General features: G+C 39.1%; 1 protein-coding gene across 6 annotated transcripts in view; it reads left to right on the top strand.

Moving 5' to 3' along the window:
* BLTP1 (bridge-like lipid transfer protein family member 1) overlaps nt 1–20,503 on the top strand; it is a 196,051-nt gene that overhangs the window by 92,325 nt on the left and 83,223 nt on the right. For all 6 annotated transcript variants that reach the window (XM_060246834.1, XM_060246833.1, XM_060246831.1 and 3 more), the window contains exons 42-55: nt 520–668; nt 1,081–1,300; nt 2,180–2,338; nt 3,923–4,098; nt 5,391–5,566; nt 6,365–7,071; nt 7,682–7,927; nt 8,502–8,595; nt 11,786–11,836; nt 15,641–15,847; nt 15,985–16,223; nt 17,933–18,177; nt 18,979–19,084; nt 19,736–19,833. In XM_060246834.1, the coding sequence (XP_060102817.1) occupies nt 520–668; nt 1,081–1,300; nt 2,180–2,338; nt 3,923–4,098; nt 5,391–5,566; nt 6,365–7,071; nt 7,682–7,927; nt 8,502–8,595; nt 11,786–11,836; nt 15,641–15,847; nt 15,985–16,223; nt 17,933–18,177; nt 18,979–19,084; nt 19,736–19,833 (2,873 nt within the window). The remainder of the gene's footprint in view (nt 1–519; nt 669–1,080; nt 1,301–2,179; nt 2,339–3,922; nt 4,099–5,390; nt 5,567–6,364; nt 7,072–7,681; nt 7,928–8,501; nt 8,596–11,785; nt 11,837–15,640; nt 15,848–15,984; nt 16,224–17,932; nt 18,178–18,978; nt 19,085–19,735; nt 19,834–20,503) is intronic.

Raw genomic sequence — 20,503 nt, 5'->3', positions numbered from 1 at the left:
TTCTGCTATGTGTAGCTCAGTGAGAGGGAGAATATTGTAATTCTGACCACCATTTCATGGCTAATCATCACTTAATTGTGTTGAAATACCTTTTTGTCTGTCACAAAACCATTGAAAGAATAATGTGTTTGTTCAGAAAGACTCAATAAATAGCTATTGGGTCCTCGGCATTTTGTTTTGTCTTAAATACAGTGTGGCAGAAACCCTCTAATCAAGCTGGTCTATAAAGTTCCTCTCTTTGGTTATGCAGATTGACAAAAAGAACTTGATACAAAAGCTGTTGCGAAAAGAGCACACAAATTGTAAGCTAGTTTACTTGTGGCCAATAGGCATTAAAAAATAGGCATGAAGAGCAACTTCCGAAATGCATTGTAACCTTAGATTATATCAGTGCATGCAATTTGTGTACCAAATGTAAATGAGAGTTTTCAGACGAACCCAGTAATGTGCTCTCAGTAACAAATGGTTTTGGCTGCATTTTCCTTGTAATTAATTTGTACAAACTGTTGCTTGTTTCAGCTACTGTCAGTGAACATACAATGCTTTTGGAAGGAACTGGTACTCGCCCCCCACCTGCTGGAGTATCTTCTGGGCCAGTGACCGGTGCTGAGATTATGAGAAAACTATCAAAGACTCATACACATAGTGATTCTGCTCTTAAAATAAAGGTAAAGATGTTTTATTCTGAAAGAGTGAAAGATGGATAGATGAATACATAAGTAGACCTCAACTGAATCAGACCAGTGGTCCATCTAGTCCAGCATACTGTTTGCTACAGCAGCCTGGAAGGCCAAACAAACAAGGCATTGGGACTGAAGCTCTCCCAGCACAAGTATTTGAGTGGTTTGCTGCCTGTGTGTATGGCTACAACATTTGTAGAAGAAAAACAGATAAGTAATCAGTATTGACATTTGATTATTACGTTCCTGGATCAGTTTTCTGATAGTAAAGCTCTAGAAATCTACTAATCTAACTCCAGATCTGTGTTTTGGTGTAAAGAGACCAGTCTTTTAGGTTTGTTAATTTTTCCATGGGTAGGACTTGGCTATTGGATTTTTAACATGATCCGTGTGTTTTCAGGGTATTCATCCATACCATTCCCTGAGCTACACAAGTGGAGATACAGCTACAGACTCACCAGTGCATGTTGGACGTTCTGGAATGCTTATCAAAGAAAGCCCCAGGAAAGAAAGTCTGCTCAGCTACCTGACAGGAAGTTTTCCTAGCCTACACAATCTCTTGGAAGGAACTCCTCAGAGAAATGCAGTAGCCCCTAAAAGTAGTTCTTTAACAAGAACAGGTACAAAGTACATTGTACTATACTTCTGTTTTTGGTAGTTAAACCAAAGTGTAATCAAAGATGGTGGTTGAGGGGTTTTGTTATTGCCAGTCCAAAGATTGCAATCTGCTCTTTTGACTGAATTTGTTGGCAAGCCTGTACTGCTAAAGAGGTCAATGGAGGTTTATTTTTCCTGCTTAATAGGGAGTCTTTAGTACTAAATTTTAAATGTTAATTCCAAATTTTGAAGGCAAGATACAGAAAAACTTTAAACATGTGAAAACTCAAACGTAGATGGCTTAGCCAGCACCAAACTTTCATTGTCATAACCAACTTCAGTATTTCTGCACAAAATTATTTACATTAGGTTTACATGAACAATGTAGTAGATGCCAGTCCACAAATTAATGTACTGTTTTGTCACTGTATATATCTAGTGTCATTATTACATTTGAAGTTAAGGTACTTTTTCAGTTGACATCTACTTATATTCAGCCATGGTAATGCTGAGTGCTAGTATTGTTGCAAAATGTAAACATGGAGATAATTTTTGCATGGTATTTTGTGGCAGAATGCTTAATAATTAATTTAAAGCAGCAAATAACAGTGAACCTTTGGGGACAGCGATCTAAGCACTAGTATCTTTAAAGCAGGGACACAGTGATGAAGGGTCATTCAGTTAAGGATATCGTTAGATGGTGAGGAGCCTGTTAAATATCCTGTTTTGTATTCATGTTGTGTTGATTTAGTATTTGCTTTGTAGTTGACTTTCTCTTGTTTCCTTAGAATATGTTCTTCTGGTCAGGAACTGAGAAAGTTATTTCTTCCATATAACTTGAATACCAGTTTTATGGGGCATACAGTGATAAATTAACTGTGTTGTATTTGATGCCTGCTTAGTGAACACAGTGCCCTCTGACATGTTGTCAGAACATCCTTTATTAACTGAGCCATCATCAGTGAGCTTCTACAATTGGATGTCAAATGCTGTGGGCAACAGAGGAAGTGTGGTTCAAGAATCTCCCGTCACCAAATCTGGACACAATAGTCTTCCAACGGGTATTAATCCAAAGCTTTACTATTATTGTGGTTTGTTTGTTTTTTCCAAATAAACTATACCTGAAATTTCTAAATGACCAGAAAAACTTCATACATGGATGGAATGGTGTCTTCAAATCAAATTATGAATATAAGGAGAGTCTTCCTGAATGAGACCAAAGATCTAGCCAGCTCAGCATGTTGCTTCTAGCTGGTAAATTGCAGTACCCACAAAGAGCATATAAACGTATTCTCCATCAACTGACATTTGGGAGTTCATGGTCTCTGAACACTTAGGTGTTTTTTAACTATCATAGCTGATGGCCTAAATGCCTGGATTATATTGCTGCTTAAGAGTTAAAAGAAGGCTACAAATAAAGTCTGTGCCAGACCCCTATTTAAAGCCACAAGGCAAATGATCTCTTCCAGAAAAGGAGCAGTCCCCAATGTTCTCATCAGCATAAGAACATAAGAGAAGCCATGTTGGATCAGGCCAATGGCCCATCCAGTCCAACACTCTGTGTCGCACAGTGGCAAAAAAATTTATATATACACACACACTGTGGCTAATAGCCACTGATGGACCTCTGCTCCATATTTTTATCTAAACCCCTCTTGAAGGTGGCTATGCTTGTGGCCGCCACCACCTCCTGTGGCAGTGAATTCCACATGTTAATCACCCTTTGGGTGAAGAAGTACTTCCTTTTATCCGTTTTAACCTGTCTGCTCAGCAATTTTATCGAATGCCCATGAGTTCTTGTATTGTGAGAAAGGGAGAAAAGTACTTCTTTCTCTACTTTCTCCATCCCATGCATTATCTTGTCAACCTCTATCATGTCACCCCGCAGTCGACATTTCTCCAAGCTAAAGAGTCCCAAGCATTCCAACCTTTCTTCATAGGGAAAGTGTTCCAGCCCTTTAATCATTCTAGTTGCCCTTTTCTGGACTTTCTCCAATGCTATAATATTCTTTTTGAGGTGCGGCGACCAGAACTGCACACAGTACTCCAAATGAGACCGCACCATCGATTTATACATGGGCATTATGATACTGGCTGATTTGTTTTCAATTCCCTTCCTAATAATTCCCAGCATGGCGTTGGCCTTTTTTATTGCAAATGCACACTGTCTTGACATTTTCAGTGAGTTATCTACCACGACCCCAAGATCTTTCTCTTGGTCAGTCTCTGCCAGTTCACACCCCATCAACCTTTCGCCAAAAAATTAAGGGTTGGAGGCCTCTAGTTTTCACTAAATGGGGAACAGGTAATGATTTTTATTTTTGCTAAGCAATCAAAGATCCCAGTAGTACCTGAACATTCCGTTCTTTTGAAAGAGATATGGAGTGAACTCCACGGGATGAAAAGTTATTTCACCTTATCTTTACCTATGAAGACTAAGTCACAGTTGATAATAATGTTCATACCTTAGTAATTTCTTCTATATATGAGCAATACCAGCTTAAACTGACACGATAGTGCTAAATGTCTTTCTCCTTGCACTTCAATTCGGTTCTTCATTTATCTGCATAAATTGAACAAGTCTTCATTGTTCAGAACTAGGTGCGATGGAAGGAAATTAAGACAGACATGGTATTGTTTTGTAGGTGTAGCCCCAAATCTTCCTACTATACCTTCAGCATCTGACTTCAATACAGTACTTTCCAGTGATCAGAACACAATGGATGGAACACATTCGCAACGCAGTACCAGTCAGGATGATATTGTTGGTATAGAGGAAGGCAACCGTGGATTTCCTGCTGTTCAGCTTGCTGATGCCCAGGTGGGTGTTTGAATGTCTTTAAAACTGAAGGAAACAGAACTTTTCACAACAACGTGGAGTCTGTATTTGGTTCTCCTGTGTAATTATATAAACTTATAGAAGTTCCAGTTTGATTTTCTGATTTTTCAATTAGGCATGTAATCTGATTCTTTGTACTTTGTATCATTCTTCCTCACTAGCTTCTCTTTGAAGAATTAAGATTTTTTTTTGCATTTAATTACATTTATATTCTGCCTTTCCAAGAAAAAGACACTCTCACAGGTTACACAAATAAAAATTTTAAAAATAGGATACCAGATACAATAATAAGAAAAAGTCTTTAGCTATATATATAAGACATCAAAAGATGAACTTAATATGCAAGCCAGTAAAATACATTCTTGAGGGATTGCTGGCCCAGGTCATACAGTGTGTTAATGGTATAAACCAGTGAATTACATACTGTTGCATTCTGTACTAGCTGATGTTTCCAAGCTCTTTTGAAAGACACCTTTACGTGTGTTTGTGAATCTTGAAAGGCCATTGAAAACTGTGCTGTTTTTCTTGAATCTGACCACTGTTAAAGATGCACCGTTAGTCTGTGTTGTCCCAAGCCCATTAATGACGGGACAAGCTGTAGTGAAGCACTGCAGGACACAAGGCAGGATGGCTTAGAGAGAGGGTTTCTGAGTAATTGCATCAACCATATTATTCTGCAGCACCTGGGACCTGATTTCACTATTGTGTTTTGACACAATGGACAGGGATCTGTCCTAAGTGGACAGGCATCTATCCTCTTTACTGTGTCCCAGTGGACTGGTTTGTTCAATGCAAACACTTCCTAGTTGTATGCATGTACTCCAATGTCCAGGGAAGTGTTTGGTCTTCAGGTAAAGGAATGATTGTATATAGTGGACTGAGGAAATTATGCCAGCCACTCTGGCAAAAAACAACCAACCAACCACAAAAACACTCTTTAAGTCATTGGTTTAATTTTCAATACATAAGCAGAGTATCAGGATATTAGATTCTTTGGGAGTACAACTCTGAGAAGAACATGACTTAAGGCTTTCAATAGCGAAGGAAGCCTTGGCCAATTTCATTTTCAGTTGTGAAACTATGCTCCCATGCAATCTAATTTGTCACATTGATTTATGCCCTGCAAATCTTGTTGGCTTTTAAGATACTGCTGGACTTGAATCTTCTTCTACTGCAGACCAGCATGACTGGAAATACTAGAAGCAACCTCAAGATTGTAGCTGTGTTTTTGCAGATGTCAAAAGAATTTTATAATTCTCTGTCATTTTTAATAGGTTGTTTTCAAACCTCTTCTGAGTCACATAGGAATACAGTCTCAGGATGCAGTGCCGCTGTGCTACCGGATGTACTTTGGAGAGCATCTTTCCTTCTCAGGGACTCTGGATTGCCTTAGAGCAGACATTGTGGATTCAGATACAGCAAAGGAAAGAAGAAGCAAAAGAGCACGAAGGTATGGTGCTCAAATTTTAAGTATATGCATTAATATTTAAAGATCATCAACCTGTTTGTTTTGGAATAGTGGACTTTGTTTATTTCTTTGTCTCCTTGAAAAATCAGATGTAAATCAGACACAGAAGATAAGTTTGAGAGTGGGATACAAGAAACTGTTGATGTTGGAGTGGTAGGCTTTTATAGAACTTGCCATAGAATGTCATGGTAATTGCTGTTAGATGGTTCTGCATCAAGATCCATTCTTGGGAGTATGTGGGCAAGACAGTAAGCTGATTTTTCAAGAGCTGATTTTTCTTGATTTGTTTGTAGTGTTCTAGTGTTGTTGTTGCTATTTTGTTTTCCTGGCAATATGTTGTTAGAAACTTCTGTGATGGCATATTAAAACTGGAAGAATGGTGAAGCAGCACCAACTCATCAAAACCATTATCATGTTCAATAACCTTTACTGGTATAATAAAACAAATTATTAACAAGGAAACACTCAATTTTTCCTCTCAGTTCACTCATGGGAATTGGCCATTAGTTGCTATTTGCAGCACTAGATGAGGAAATATAAGCCAAGTTATGCAAGGAAAAATTATAACACATGGACCTTTGCAGTGCTTATCTGGTTATAGTGTTAATAGTACAGTTTTGTATGTAGTGTTGATAGCACTGTAGTGCTAATAGCACAGTTGCATAGCACAGTAAACATGGGCAAATTGTAAAAGGGAGTAACCTTCACAAAGAGACTGATACTTAAGTGCTGCATAACAATTAAAAATCTCATTTTTAAAGCTTTATTTTTCTTTCTTAGGCAAGGAGCAGTTAATCTCCCTCCCCTTGAATTTAAACCTGCATTAATGTTGGAAACATTCAGCCTGAGTGCTGTTATAATGGAGAAATCAGTTTGCACTCCTCAGAACCCCACCAGTGCCCTTGCCTTTCATGACTTCAACAAACGTCATTATAGCACTTTTCACTGCAATTTTACAATCTCTTGCCAGTCTATAAGCCAGCATGTAGATATGGCACTGGTGCGTCTCATTCATCAGTTCAGCACCATGATAGATGATATCAAAGCTACACAGACAGACATCAAGCTCAGCAGGTACACAGCTGGTTCAGCTTCTCCAACGCCGACCTTTAAAACTCGCAAGCACAGAGACTTCCGTTCTTCTGACTTCAGTCGCAGCTCTCGAGGGAGCCTCAATGGTGGCAACAGAGTAAACAATGCAAAAAACAAACGCCCGAATAATGAGAACAATAAAAAAGAATCTCGAAACAAGAACTCCCTTGGGAGGTCAGAAAGAAGAACTTCTAAAGTATCCAGGAAAGGTTCAAAGGATGTTGTTGATCATGTGACAATTCATATGGACGATTCTGATTCAATTACTGTATCGGAGCAGAGTGAGCCTTCAGCAGAATGCTGGCAAAACATGTATAAATTGTTAAATTTTTATTCTCTTATCTTGGATCCAACAGGGATTTTAGAAAAATCTTCTGAAACATTTTGCCCAGCAGGTAAGAAAACCTTTGGAGAGTCAGCAATACTTGGAAAATTACTAGAATCAGGATTCAGACATACAGCAGTAATAGCCACTCAGTATTCCTAGCCTGTCATTTATCATTTGATTAGCAGAGTTGTGATCTGTGATATAGATCAGAGTTCATGTAATTATAAGAATTGTATTTTTATTTTGCAGTCTCTCAATGTTATTTATTTTTGCATTAATGACAACTTTATAGTTCACACAAGTTAATCACAGAGGATTCCACAGACAGAAGGGGAAGGGAGTTTTTGTGAATTTTTCTCCTTCCACTGCAGCCTCCATTCCACCCTCTTGCTGTTCTTGGGGTGGGGTGGGGTTCCCTTTTGCCTAAAAGCAGCATTTGGAAAGAGGGTATTTTGGGCTGCTGTGAAAGAAGTGAGGTAAAGAAATCTCGTTCTGTTGATCCTTTTTGTCTCTGGAAATCTCCAGCAGATCTACGCCATTGTGATTCCTGTGTTTATTAAAGCATTCTACAAAACTATTGACTTTCACATGCATTGAATTAATAAGAAAAAGGCTATTTATGAATTTTGTTCTTTCTGTTCTTGTACTTTTGCTTTACCGGTATTTGTTTTCTATAGGTGTTCGGAGTCCTACTGAACCTCCATGTAGAGTTATATTTGAGAATGAGCAGGATAACAGCAGCTTAAGCAGAACACAGAGGAAGCGCAGTTTAGTCACATCTGAACCTCAGCATGTGACCCTGATAGTCTTTGGAATAGGCATGGTGAATCGAACACATCTTGAAGCAGATATTGGTGGGCTAACAATGGAAGCTGAACTGAAGAGAATCCATGGGAGTTTTACACTCAAAGAAAAAATGAAAGGTGCATTGATTATCTGAAAATGTTATTTCTGATCTGTGCTCATAATAATATTAAAGTAACAAACAAAACGATATATTTGTTTTGGTTTAATAAATATGTCATTATGTCATATAACCTGGAAGGCCCCTGGAAAGATTATCTGTCTGTCTGTCGATTATCTATCTATCTGAAATACATGAATATATTCAGGACTTTTTTGGTAAAAAAAAGCCCAGCAGGACCTCATTTACATATTAGGCCACACCACCTGTTGCCAAGCCAGCCGGAACTGTGTTCCTGCTCATAAAAAGCCCTGAATAGATTGAATTTACACTCATGGAGAAAATAGGTACCGCACAGCTGAATAAATACAGGCATAATATTGTATTTCCCTCAATATGATATATTTAACTCTAAAGGTTGGAATTGAAATTACATCCAGGTTGCTTATTCTGTTCTTGAACTATTACAGTAAATGTATTTTAGCAATTGAAAATAATTGCTCCATTGTGTTTTTTCTGTGTTCTTGTCAAAATGAATGCAAGCAATATAAAATTTCACACAGGTTTAACCTATGTTTTTTAAAAATTTAAAGATATACTTCATCAAAAGATGACGGAGACAAGTGCTACCGCTCACATAGGTGGTGTTAATATTGTTCTGCTGGAAGGGATCACACCAAACATTCAGTAAGTGCAAAGTAAAAAAAAAAATCATAAAGATATTCTAACCAGTTGGAAGGCGTCAGTTATGCCCAAACAATGTGACATGAGGAGCAATACTGCTTTCTTAGGTTTTTAATTTAACTGAATTTCAAACTGCTATGGGCAAGAAAACTTAAGAGGAAAGTCACTAACAAAGAAATGTCTTTCATTAGTCCCTCTGTCTTCCTTTTAGGTACATAATTACACCCACAAATGATATTCAGGGACAGATAATGTTAACCATTACTAAAATTATATAGTATTAATGAATAGCTACTTCATAGTGTGAAGTGACTGGGATCTTATAGGTTATCTATTCATATCTGTATTTAGAACGTTCATTGAAGCTACCTTAAATCTAAAATATCACACAAAAATAATGTCCCTGTGTTGTTTACAATTTAGCTAGCACTTTTGCTCAGTCACTGGGGACACTGGGTTAAGGGCTGCCCACTTAGTAGATCCAATCAGTGAGGGAACTGTGCACAGATTCAGAGAAGCAGCCAAGAGCTTGGAGACGCAGAACACACTCAGCTATGGAGCAGTTCTGGCTCAACATGAACATGAATGGATCTGAGATACTTGGCCAGGGTGGGTTCCAACAACTCCTAAGCATTTTGTCCTCTGCTTATCTTCTATTAATCATATGAATTTATCCTCAATATGCCTCTTGTTTTCTCTCCCTTTTCCTTTCAACCCATAGTTATTTTATTTTAATTTTATAACTGAATTGCTAATATGAGGTTATGGAGTAGTGAGAAATTTTTGTCTGATTTCTGTGATCAAGAATTTCATGAGCTACGCAGCTTTATTACAGTAGGGAATGTTACTAGTCGGTTGAATCTAGGGATAGGCAAATTTCCGCCATTTTTTCAGTTCAGGTATATTGAACCAGGGGAAAAAATTCTGGTTTCCCCAAAAAATCGCAGATCCCAATACCGGTGCAGTATTCAGATCTGGGATTTTTCAAAAATCCATATTTATTTTTGTCCAGTAGACCCAAGAAGAAGGGGGAGGAAAGGGGGGGATTGCATACCAGAATCTGTATCTGCCTAGAGCAGTCTGCTTCCCACAGGCACAGCTGATGCTGGCTAATTTCTCTTGCAGCCTGGTTTAAACTGGACTTCAAGAGGAGTCAATGCCAAGCCAAGGAAGAGGGAAGCTCACACTTCCTGCTGCCCCCCAGCCAATCCTTGGCGGATTTCTCTTGCAGATCAGTAAACCAAGTGGCTAGAGAGAGAAAAGAATAATTGGATTTATAGCCTACCTTTCATTACCCAAAGGACCCTTAGAGCAGCTTACAATTTCCTTTCCCTTCCCACAACAGGCATCCCGTGTGGTAGGTGGAGCTGAGAGAGCTCTAACAGAGGAACAGCTCTTGAGAGGAACAGCTCAGCAAGAACATGTGACTGACTCAAGATCACATCAGCAGGTGTATGTGGAGGAGTGGGGAATTCAACCCAGTTCTCCCAGATAAGAGTCTGCGAATTTAACCACTACACCAAACTGGCTCTCAGCCCCTGCTGTTCCACTGTTGTAGGTTGATTTAAGCCGACCTGCAAGAGGAACCAGCCCCAGTCAAGGCTGAGCCTGGGGTGACTTCTCTTGCAGCCTAGTTTAATCATGGCTGCAGGGGAAGCCACCCAGTCTCGAGCCAAGTTGGTGGGGATGTCTTCTTCAACCTCTTAGTTTGAAGAAGAAGAAGAAGATATTGGATTTATATCCCACCCTCCACTCCGAAGAGTCTCAGAGAGGCTCACAATCTCCTTTACCTTCCTCCCCCACAACAAACACCCTGTGAGGTGGGTGGGGCTGGAGAGGGCTCTCACAGCAGCTGCCTTTTCAAGGACAACTTCTGCCAGAGCTATGGCTGACCCAAGGCCATGCTAGCAGGTGCAAGTGGAGGAGTGGGGAATCAAACCCGGTTCTCCCAGATAAGAGTCCGCACACTTAACCACTACACCAAACTGGCTCTAAAGGAACTACAGAAGCCCAATGAACAGCTGAGAGGCAGGAGCAGATTGCTCTTCTTGCTGTTTTTGGATCTACCAGAAATTCCTGACTATATTTGGTATTTTATTAGGATTTTTCAGCCAGTTTTCCTGAGAAAACTTGGGTACATTTGGGATGCTAAAATATAGCCAATAAATACCATTGAGGTATTTTTGAGTTATACTTCTGGCTCAGGTAGATCCAAATGTGCACCCCTAGTTGAATCCTGTCAGTCTATTCCCCTGTCTTGTTTCTGTGTAAGGTGCATCCTGCTAATGCAACAAATTCTACCTGCAGAGGAGGCTTTTGCATTAGCAAAAAGTTCCTGAGTTGGAGCAGTGCACCGGTACGAGTGAAGCAGACTGGCAGGATCCATCCAAATTGTGCTAGAGCCACTGGACCATCTATGGAAATTCTTAAAACAGCAGTTGATTTTTTTTTTGCTGTGTGCTTCATATGCAAAACATATCTTTTCAGAGATTGTTTAAGTTGCTGTGCTGCCTAATACTAATTGCTTCATTGTTAACAATTAACATCTGAAGTCAATACAGATGTCTTGACCTTTTGTGCATGAATACCACTTTGACAGCTTTGCTTAACTGATCCACTTTTCCAATGTTTTGCACAACCGAGCTGAAAGTGCATGATTTTTTTCTTCCGTTTGATCCTTCTAAATTAGAATAGCAAGACAATACATTTGTTTTAAAAAGTAGTTTACTTTCACTTTTTTCAGAACTACCAAGCTAACCCCCAGTATGCTATTTTAGTTATTAAAATATTCTTAATGAAAATATTTAAAATGCCATGAAAACAGCTAAGTGGTGGATCCTTTTTCTGTTTTTCTGTCTACTGTATTTTTAAAAATTTCCTTAAACATGTGAACTTGCTTCTTCTGTCAATGTGTGCTTCTAAGGGAATTTGCTTCAATAAAAAAGGGAGCTGCCTCTGTATTCAGATCCCTTTATGAAATCATAAATGTAATCCTCCGTGAATAAATAGGCAAACCCTTGATGGGATTGCTCCCTTGCCTATGAGAGGTCACTCTAAAAATTAATATTTCTAGTGTATTGGTCATTGGTCATATTGTGGGTTACAAATACCTAACTAATTTCTTCTGCATGACTATTTATTTTTTATTTTGCTTTGTTTTTGTTTCTTCTCAATCTCCAATCTTCACCTGTAGACTGGAGGATTTCCCTACATCACCAACAAGCACAGCCAAACAAGAATTTCTGTATGTCGCATTACATTTAAATGGCTTGCAGTTAGCACTGTGTGTGGTATAGTTAGGATGCATTTTATTGTCTTGAAATGTACCCAGCTGCTCCTTAATTACAGTGAATGTGCTGGAAAAACAGAATATAGTTGATATAATATACTATTCAACCTAGATTGGAAACATCAGTTTAGAAGTTAGTTGTTAGAGGGACTTCTTAAAAATGTAGCTTTGCTTTGATAAGCTGCTTTTCTACAGTCGCTAATAACTTTCAGTATGGATCAGGATATGGTGGGCTTATACAGCAGCCTTGCTTAAGCTAAGGAGGTGTGTGTGTGTGTGTGCGCGCATGCATGCTTGGATGGGAAATTAGCTGGGAATCCTATGCAAACTGTAGTGATCTCATAAGTCAGTTAGGCTGGTTGTAATTACATGCATTTCTGCTAAGTTATGCAAACTGGTTCACTGTTGACATGTTGGGTATGGCTCTCTTTATATACTACAAGAGTTCAAGGGAAATCTTTTGTTTGAGTTGGTAGCTTAGGATATTCCTCAGAAATCCCATATTGCAGTGTGAACCATTGTTTGTTTATATTTATACATGCATGTATATTTACAATGGGGATCCAAGCAGCTTACAATATCACTCCCTCTTTCTTTATCCTTACCTCACAGCAGCCCTGTGAGGTAGGTCAGGCAGAGAGTGAGTGACTGGCTCAAGATCTTCCAGTGAGCTACCATCCCATCGCAGAATATAAATTCAGACCTGGTTCTCCCAATACTTGTCTGTGTTGGTTGATTTTTTAATAGGTGCAGATGAACCCTAGGACTGCAACCTTTAGCCTGATACAGGGGAAGCTATAACTTTCAGCTGCTCTTGGAAGAAATGGGCTTCCTGCTGTAGAAGCAATATGTTGGCCACTATAACTTTCTCCTTTAAATTTCTGTTTTACAAGAGCGTTACAGATCCACCAGTATCAACATATTGATTGAAGTACTCTGGAAAACAGCTTATATGACAAGCACTTTGTCACTTTTTAAGGCCCACGGAACAATCTTGGATTTTCAAACTGTATACAATTAAAACTTGCCACAGTATGCTGGGTTCAGATGCGTAGCCTTGCTATTTATTTTTAAAATTGCACCTTTTCACAATATAAAAGTAAAGAACAGTCAAACCAATGACAAACCCAATACAACGGAAGAATTACACATAATCAATAGCAACTCTGCTATGAGTTCAATATTGACTATATTGAAATATAATCAGTATAGCAGAGTAGAACAGAATCATATACACGTTCATATAATTTCGTGGTTCAACACTCAGAAGTTAGGAGATGCCAAATAGAAAACTGTACCACATACTTAATTCAGTTTTACAGAACCAGATCTACATGTTTTTTGAGGGGGGGCAAAATTAAAAAATGGTGCCCACTTATGGGCCATTATATCTTATGGTCCCATAGAATACAATGGACTCCATACCCAATTTGGTGCTCCTCCTCTGTTGGCGCCCGGGGCAAGCACCCCCTTCTGCCCCTCCCCTAGATCCGGCCCTGCAGTTTTATCATCTTGCATGAAACAAGGAATCTGAACCAAAATAGCTTGCAGTTAAAGAATAAAGTCTAAAGACATGACAAGGAAGGTTGAAGTCTGAATGTTGCTTAGAGGTAGGTGTGTAGAAGAAACGCCAGTCCAGTTTACTTCAGAAGCTGATGGATCTTACTTGATTGAGGTCTGTCCTCGTGTATGTGATATAGCATAGGGTTCTTCAGTGCGTGGTGCCCATGTGTGCCATGGCATCCTCCAGGGCTTTTTTGGTAGCAGGAACTCCTTTGCATATTAGGCCACACACATCTGATGTAGCCAATCCTCCAAGAGCTTACAGGGTGGTTCTTACAGGGCCTACTGTAAGCTCCAGGAGGATTGGCTACATCAGGGGTGTGTGGCCTAATATACAAAGGAGTTCTTGCTACAAAAAAGCCCTGGCGCCCTCCAATATTTCCATTGATGTCTGCTGAGCTTTACAGAAGGTGGGCAAGGCCAATGTAAGGCGGGGCTAGTATGTAGATTGGTACCTGTGTTTTCCTTGGTCAGTGCATGATTCCTTTTTGTTGTTCAGTCGCACAGTCAAGTTCGACTCTTTCCGCCCCATGGACAAAGTCACGCCAGGCCCTCTTGTCTTTCATCATCCTCGAAGTCTGCCCAAATTCGTGTTTGTTACATCAGTAATGCTGTCCAGCCATCTCATCTTTTGCCATCCCCTTCTTCTTTTGCCTTCTGTCTTTCCTAGCATCTTCTTTGCCCTTAAGCCTTTCCTTCTTCCCAGGAGGTGTGACTCCTATAGCAGTCATTTGGGGTTTTTCTCCAACTCCTGTGGCAGCCATTTTGGACTGCTCTACAAAAGTGCCCACAGGCTCAAAACCATTGGGGAGCCTGATACAATAGTTGAACAGAAATGGCCCATGTGTACTCAAAGCTACTCAGTGCTTGAGAGATTTTAAAGTGACCTTGGGTGCAAGTCTTACCAAAACCATGCATAGGGGGAAAAAAGGTTGGGTTATTCTTCCACATAAGACACAGGTCTCTGAGCAAGGCAGCATAAAAGCAGCTGTTTCAATTAAATGCACTTAACACAGAGGTAAATGTTAAAAAAATCTGTGGGACTTTCATATAATGGATGAGATGTTGCCAGCTTTTTTGTTCAGTCCTGGCCCATTCCTCACCTTATCACCACACAAATGGTTTTTGTTCACGCAGATACCATGATAGTATTTTTCATGTCAAACTGGACCCTTTTTTCCCTTTGGAAAAGCTTAGTGGCTGCAATTCAGAAGACTTTGGAGTATATGAGGTTCCAGTTTCTCTCTGAAGTGGCAAAAGTCTTAAATGTAGGAGAAACTTCTATTTTCTAGAGCCTAAAATGAAAGATATGACAGTGATTTTTCTGGATCTTGTGTTTAAAATTGGGCTGAAGGTATGGAAGTTTACTCAGTGAGCCATGAAAACTTACAGTTAAGTTTGGGGGAAGGAAGGTAGAGGGTTTTCACATGACTATATCCACTATCAGCTATATTCAAACAACAACCATATATTTGGTTTTTTGTCTTTTTTAAAAAATGCAGTGCTTTTTTGTGTTTCCAGCTCATAGGAATATAATAAGATGATAATGAAAAGCTTGTGTGTTGTGAGAATGAATGTTAGTGTTAGTGTTTTGCTAGATAAAATAATTATTTGCTTCAAGTCAGATATCGCAAAACTTCTCAGAGTAAGCAGTAGCAAAAATTGTTCATAAATAGAAAAAAATCATATGCAAAGAGATGCATGGTGTTCGTGTTTATGTAGCTTTTCTGTTCACAAGTGTGTACTGTTTTTTTTGTGGTGATTAAAATTATTTTGCTGTGCACGGCCATATACTTTGTTAAACACAATGACTGCATAAACTGACAATATGCATCCATTTACCCGTGCTTAATTTGAGTTCATCATTGGCTGGTGTTTGCTCTCACAGCACCTGTTTCAAGAGCTGGTTAAAGTTGTAGATTTGGAATAACTGACCTGCAGTATAATAACTAATATTTATACATGCTGGTTTGCCAATTGTGTAAACTTTTTGACTAACTCTACACAATCCAGTCTTCTGAGTATGCTTTTCAGAAATTGATATATCATGTTTTACAAATTAAGCATGGTTTTTATGCTTCCTGCTATTGCTAATAAATATTTCACTTGGTTTAACATAATTCATTAGTGATGTGAGATGTTTCTTCATTTTGAAACTTTTTAAAAACTTATAAACAACAATTTTCTTCTTCTTAGAACGGTGGTGAAATGCAGCATTGCCAAATCACAGGCTCTTTACAGTGCCCAAAGAGGGCTGAAAACAAATAATGCTGCAGTATTCAAAGTAGGTGCTATTAGTATCAACATTCCTCAGCATCCAGCTACCCTTCACAGCATGATGGTGCGGAGTTCTCATCAGCTTTCAAAACAGATCTCTGACCTCATCAGACAGCCATCTACAGTGTGAGTATTCTAATTGACATAGGTTGCCATTTGGAGACTGCCTGTAAATTGCATGATCATGCCTGTATTGTAATCAGGCAACTGGAACCCAACTTTTATTGCATCTTATAATTTGTTTTTAAAAAAAATATAAACAGACCACAGCCTGCAAAAGAAGATACTGCAACTCCATTACCTGCAGAAAAGACACCTACAAGTGTAAACCAGACACCTATTGAAACCAATGAATTTCCACAGTTGCCTGAAGGCTTGGAGAAGAAGCCCATTGTTCTTAAATTCAGTGCCATGATTGATGGAATTGCTATTGGAGCAGCCCTCTTGCCATCCTTAAAAGCTGAGTACAAGATGGGAAGAATGAGAAGCCATGGAATGACAGGTAACAGTGTTCCATGAAGCTTCATAGATCTTTATTTACGGAAGATCACAAATATGCTATCATTATATCTCTTTTCTCTTCAAATTCTACTTGTAATACATAATAACCATCATCATATAATAATTCGACTTGTAATGAGTGTTAAAAAGTGTAAATGTTTCCATTTGGGTTTTTTTTTTTTATTTCTTTCATTCGATGACTCCCAACCATAAACTCTGTGTGTGGCATTGGAAGCTTGGAGAGACATGTGACAAAAGTTTCCTTGGGCATGTGGTCCTGAAGGTTTTTGTTGTTGTTTTGCTAACTGCTAGAAGAAAAGGTCAAAGCACAAATTTTCAGATATTATAGTCAAAATCACAAATTTGAATGAGAATAAAGTGCAGAATTTAAATTGTTCTGAAATATTTATATAGTAACTATCGGTCAATAATTATTGCAGTTTTAAATACTGCTTTTGGTTACAGTCCTGAGTTAAATCATGAGAAAAGTTGCATATGCAGGTTTTACATATGCTGTTGTCATTTTCTAAGAGTATTATTTCAATAAGGTTGGGGGATTTCATTGGAAACTTGACAGTTCAGCAAAAGCAATTCACAATGTGCCATGGCTCGAGGAATGGGCCAGTTTAATGGGAAGATGTCATAAGTCCTCCTGGGTACTTTATGTCTTTTTTATGAGTAAAGAAACATGGATTCCTCCTGGTTATGACTTAAGTCTCTGAGGAACATCATGTTAGACATCACATTTTATACAAGGACTAATACTAGTGGTTTTCTTTGGAGAATTTAAGAGGACAGTACTCCCAGGGGTTTTTTTGCAATTTGGAAAGAATTGTTATTGGTGTATATTGTTAGGGTTTGTTGAATCTTTCGGGCTCAAGTGCCGTGTTCTACTGGAGAAAGTTTTCTTTCCAGACGTTTTGTTCTCAGCTGCGGAGAACATCCTCAGTGGCGTTGCAGCCGGAGCAGGCGCTCTGACCTTCTTGGCTGCTGTGCATTGAGTGGGGCCAGGGCTGCTGGAGAGCTACTATTTCTAGGCTGGAGGGGGTGTGATGAAAGGGCAATTGGTTTGTGGATGTGCCCATTGTTTGGTGGGGCTTCCTGGAAGGGTAGTGATAAGGAAACTGGCTGTTGAATGTGACCATTGTTCTGTGTTAATTGCTGGGAGGGTTGGAAGGGGTGTGAAGATAAGGAAGTTGGTTGTTGACTGTGCTGATTGTTCTGTGGAATGTGTTGGTTGTTCTGAGACTTTCTGCAATTTATAGTCTGTAGGGTGTTTTGCAGAGCTGGGTACCAAGATTGGTGGATGAAAATGCCTTCTTCCTTTCTGTTAAAATTGTGCTGGTGTTTGTAAATCAGTATTAAAAATCCCTTTGTCGTGCATATCTTCATTCAAATGCTGAAAAAAAGAACAGCCATGAAGGCATATGAACAATTCTCAGAGTTTCCCACATTTTCACTGAGGTCTGTATTTGCTAAAATTCAACCATAGCATCTTTGTCACATGTGAACCTTGTTGAAAATCTGGTTGGGGGTTTAGGATGAGAGAACTATTTTCCCACACGCAGCCAGTTTAACTGAGCTACTTTAGCATCACTTGCAGAGAGGGTAGCACTGACCCATGAAGCAGAAAGAAGGTGGCTGTCTATGTAGTTACTTATATTGCCAATATAGAATACTAAATTTAGGTGTATCTCCTTGTTTTCACAGGTGCACAAACAAGGTTTACATTTGAGTTGCCAAATCACAGGTTGCGATTTACTTCTAAAGTCTCTGCCACTGATATGTCTACCATCCCTCCATCAGCTAGTCTTAACCTTCCTCCTGTAACAATGTCGGGTAAATACATTATGGAGGAGCATGACAGCTATACAGATCAGACATGGAGTATTGATGAACTACCGACTAAACAGGGTTATTATCTACAGGGAAATTACTTGCGTTGTGTTGCTGAGGTTTGTATACGTCTATCTCAGAAAGTTCTCTTATTATACATATGTATTAACAGTTGTTTCTGCATGTAACAGTGTTTTTGCTGTGATACTGTAACACGGTGGTTCTCAGCCTTCTGTCCAGTTCCAGCAATCACAGTGGTTCTGAGCCTTTCGGTTCTTAGCAATTCCAGCAATCACTCTGCCAGTTTGGTGTAGTGGTGAAGTGTGCGGACTCTTATCTGGGAGAACCGGGTTTGATTCCCCACTCCTCCACTTGCACCTGCTGGCATGGCCTTGTGTCAGCCATGGCTCTGGCAGAGGTTGTCCTTGAAAGGGCAGCTGCTGTGAGAGCCCTCTCCAGCCCCACCCACCTCACAGGGTGTCTGTTGTGGGAGAGGAAGGTAAAGGAGATTGTGAGCCGCTCTGAGACTCTTTGGAGTGGAGGGCAGGATATAAATCCAATATCTTCTTCATATTCTTCTTTAAAGAACCTGGGTCCTGCAATGTTTTTTTCTGAGAAGGACATTTATGTTTACAGGAGGATGAGCAAATTCTTAGTAATAGTTATAGAAACCCTGTGTCTTACCGGTGGTACACACTGATTGAAAAACATTGCTATATTGTAAAGATTGAAGGTCAGATAGCTCCTTGTGCTCATTTTAAGTAGAACTTAACAATTTTTTGATATGGTTTATTTCAAGTAGAGAATTTTTAGTGAAAGAATAAACTGATTTTTTTTTTTTGCTATATTCTTGAAGCCAGTTTTATTATGCATTCTTTCATGATAAGCATAATCTGAATAGATGTCTCTTTCTCTACCAGGTTGGTTCATTTGAACATAATCTTACAACCGACCTTTTGAACCATTTAGTTTTTGTACAGAAAGTATTTATGAAAGAGGTCAATGAAGTAATACAGAAAGTTTCTGGTAAGTGTTATGTCTTCGGAATTTGTTGAATTTTACCACCTAGTAAGTTAATTGAGCCAACTTTTACACTACATCTCACACAATTCCCATTCTTACCTACAACCCCCTTCCTACATGGTTTTTGTTCATTCAGGCCCCATAGTTCTCAGCATAGCATTTTTAGTGGGGGGTTTTCCTACAAGCAGGAAAGCTGTTTGAAACCAAACCAATATTAATGGTATGTATGAAGCAAAAACTCTTTAAGTTAGTGCTAGAAAAACCAGTGCCATTCTTTTTTGATCTTTCAACTCTTACTCTTTTATAAGACTGACTTCAGAATAAGAAGTCTTCTTCAAGAAAGCTGTGGCAAATGAATCGTATTTATTTACTTCAGTTATGTCCTACCTTTTTCCCTAGTGGAGCCCCAAAGCAGCTTATGTTGGTCTCCTGTTCTCTATTTTATACTCACAATAGCCATGCGAGATAGGTTAAGCTGAACGGCTATGACCAGCCCCAAGTCACCAAGCAAGATTCCATGGCAGACTGGGGATTTGAACATGGATTTTCGGATCCTAGTCCAACAGTCTAATTACTACACCACACATAGGTTTCATTTATGTGAAATGTGTAATCCTTGGTAAAATTTTGGAACAACATTAAATATCCTTGCAGGAGGGGAGCAGCCTATTCCTCTTTGGAATGAACATGATGGGACGACGGATGGAGAGAAGCCAAAAATTCTCCTCTACTCTTTAAGTCTGCAGTTTAAGGTATTTTTTGTGTGTCTTGTACATTCATCACAGTGTGATTAGTGGTACCTTTTTCCCATGTTAAAATCAAGATAATGATTATGTGTCTAATCAGTTTTTGACCCATAACAGTTTATGCCCTGCATCATGTATTAAACTCACTCATTCTCAGTAGGAAGGTGTTTCTTGTTCTTTTTTCTCTGTCTTCTCCATAGGTAACAGATCCTTACTGTTCTGCCTTTTAAAGTTTAAGGTTTGCTTTAGATTTAATCATAGTTTTATTTTATTTTTTAAATTATAGAACATAAAAAAGCCATGTCTAATGGCCTACCCAGTCCAACACCCTATGTCACACAGAGGCAAAAAACCAGGTGCCATCAGGAGGTCCACCAGTGGCCCAGATTCCAGAAGTCCTCCCACTGTTGCTTCCCCAAGCACCAAGAATACAGACCATAATTGCTCCAGTAAAGTATTCCTGTACCTTCCCATTAATAGCCACTGATGGACCTCTGCTCCATATATTTATCTAATCCCCTCTTGAAGCTGTCTATGCTTGTAGCTGCATAGACATCCTGTGGCAGTAAATTCTACATGTTAATTACTTTTGGATGAAGAAGTACTTTCTTTTATCTCTTCTAAACCTACTGTTTATTAATCTCATTGAGTGCTCATTGAGTAATCTCATTGAGTA

Source organism: Heteronotia binoei, chromosome 9 (assembly GCF_032191835.1).
Source record: "Heteronotia binoei isolate CCM8104 ecotype False Entrance Well chromosome 9, APGP_CSIRO_Hbin_v1, whole genome shotgun sequence".
Taxonomy (NCBI): Eukaryota; Metazoa; Chordata; class Lepidosauria; order Squamata; family Gekkonidae; genus Heteronotia; species Heteronotia binoei.
This window is presented reverse-complemented; position numbering and strand designations above follow the sequence as displayed.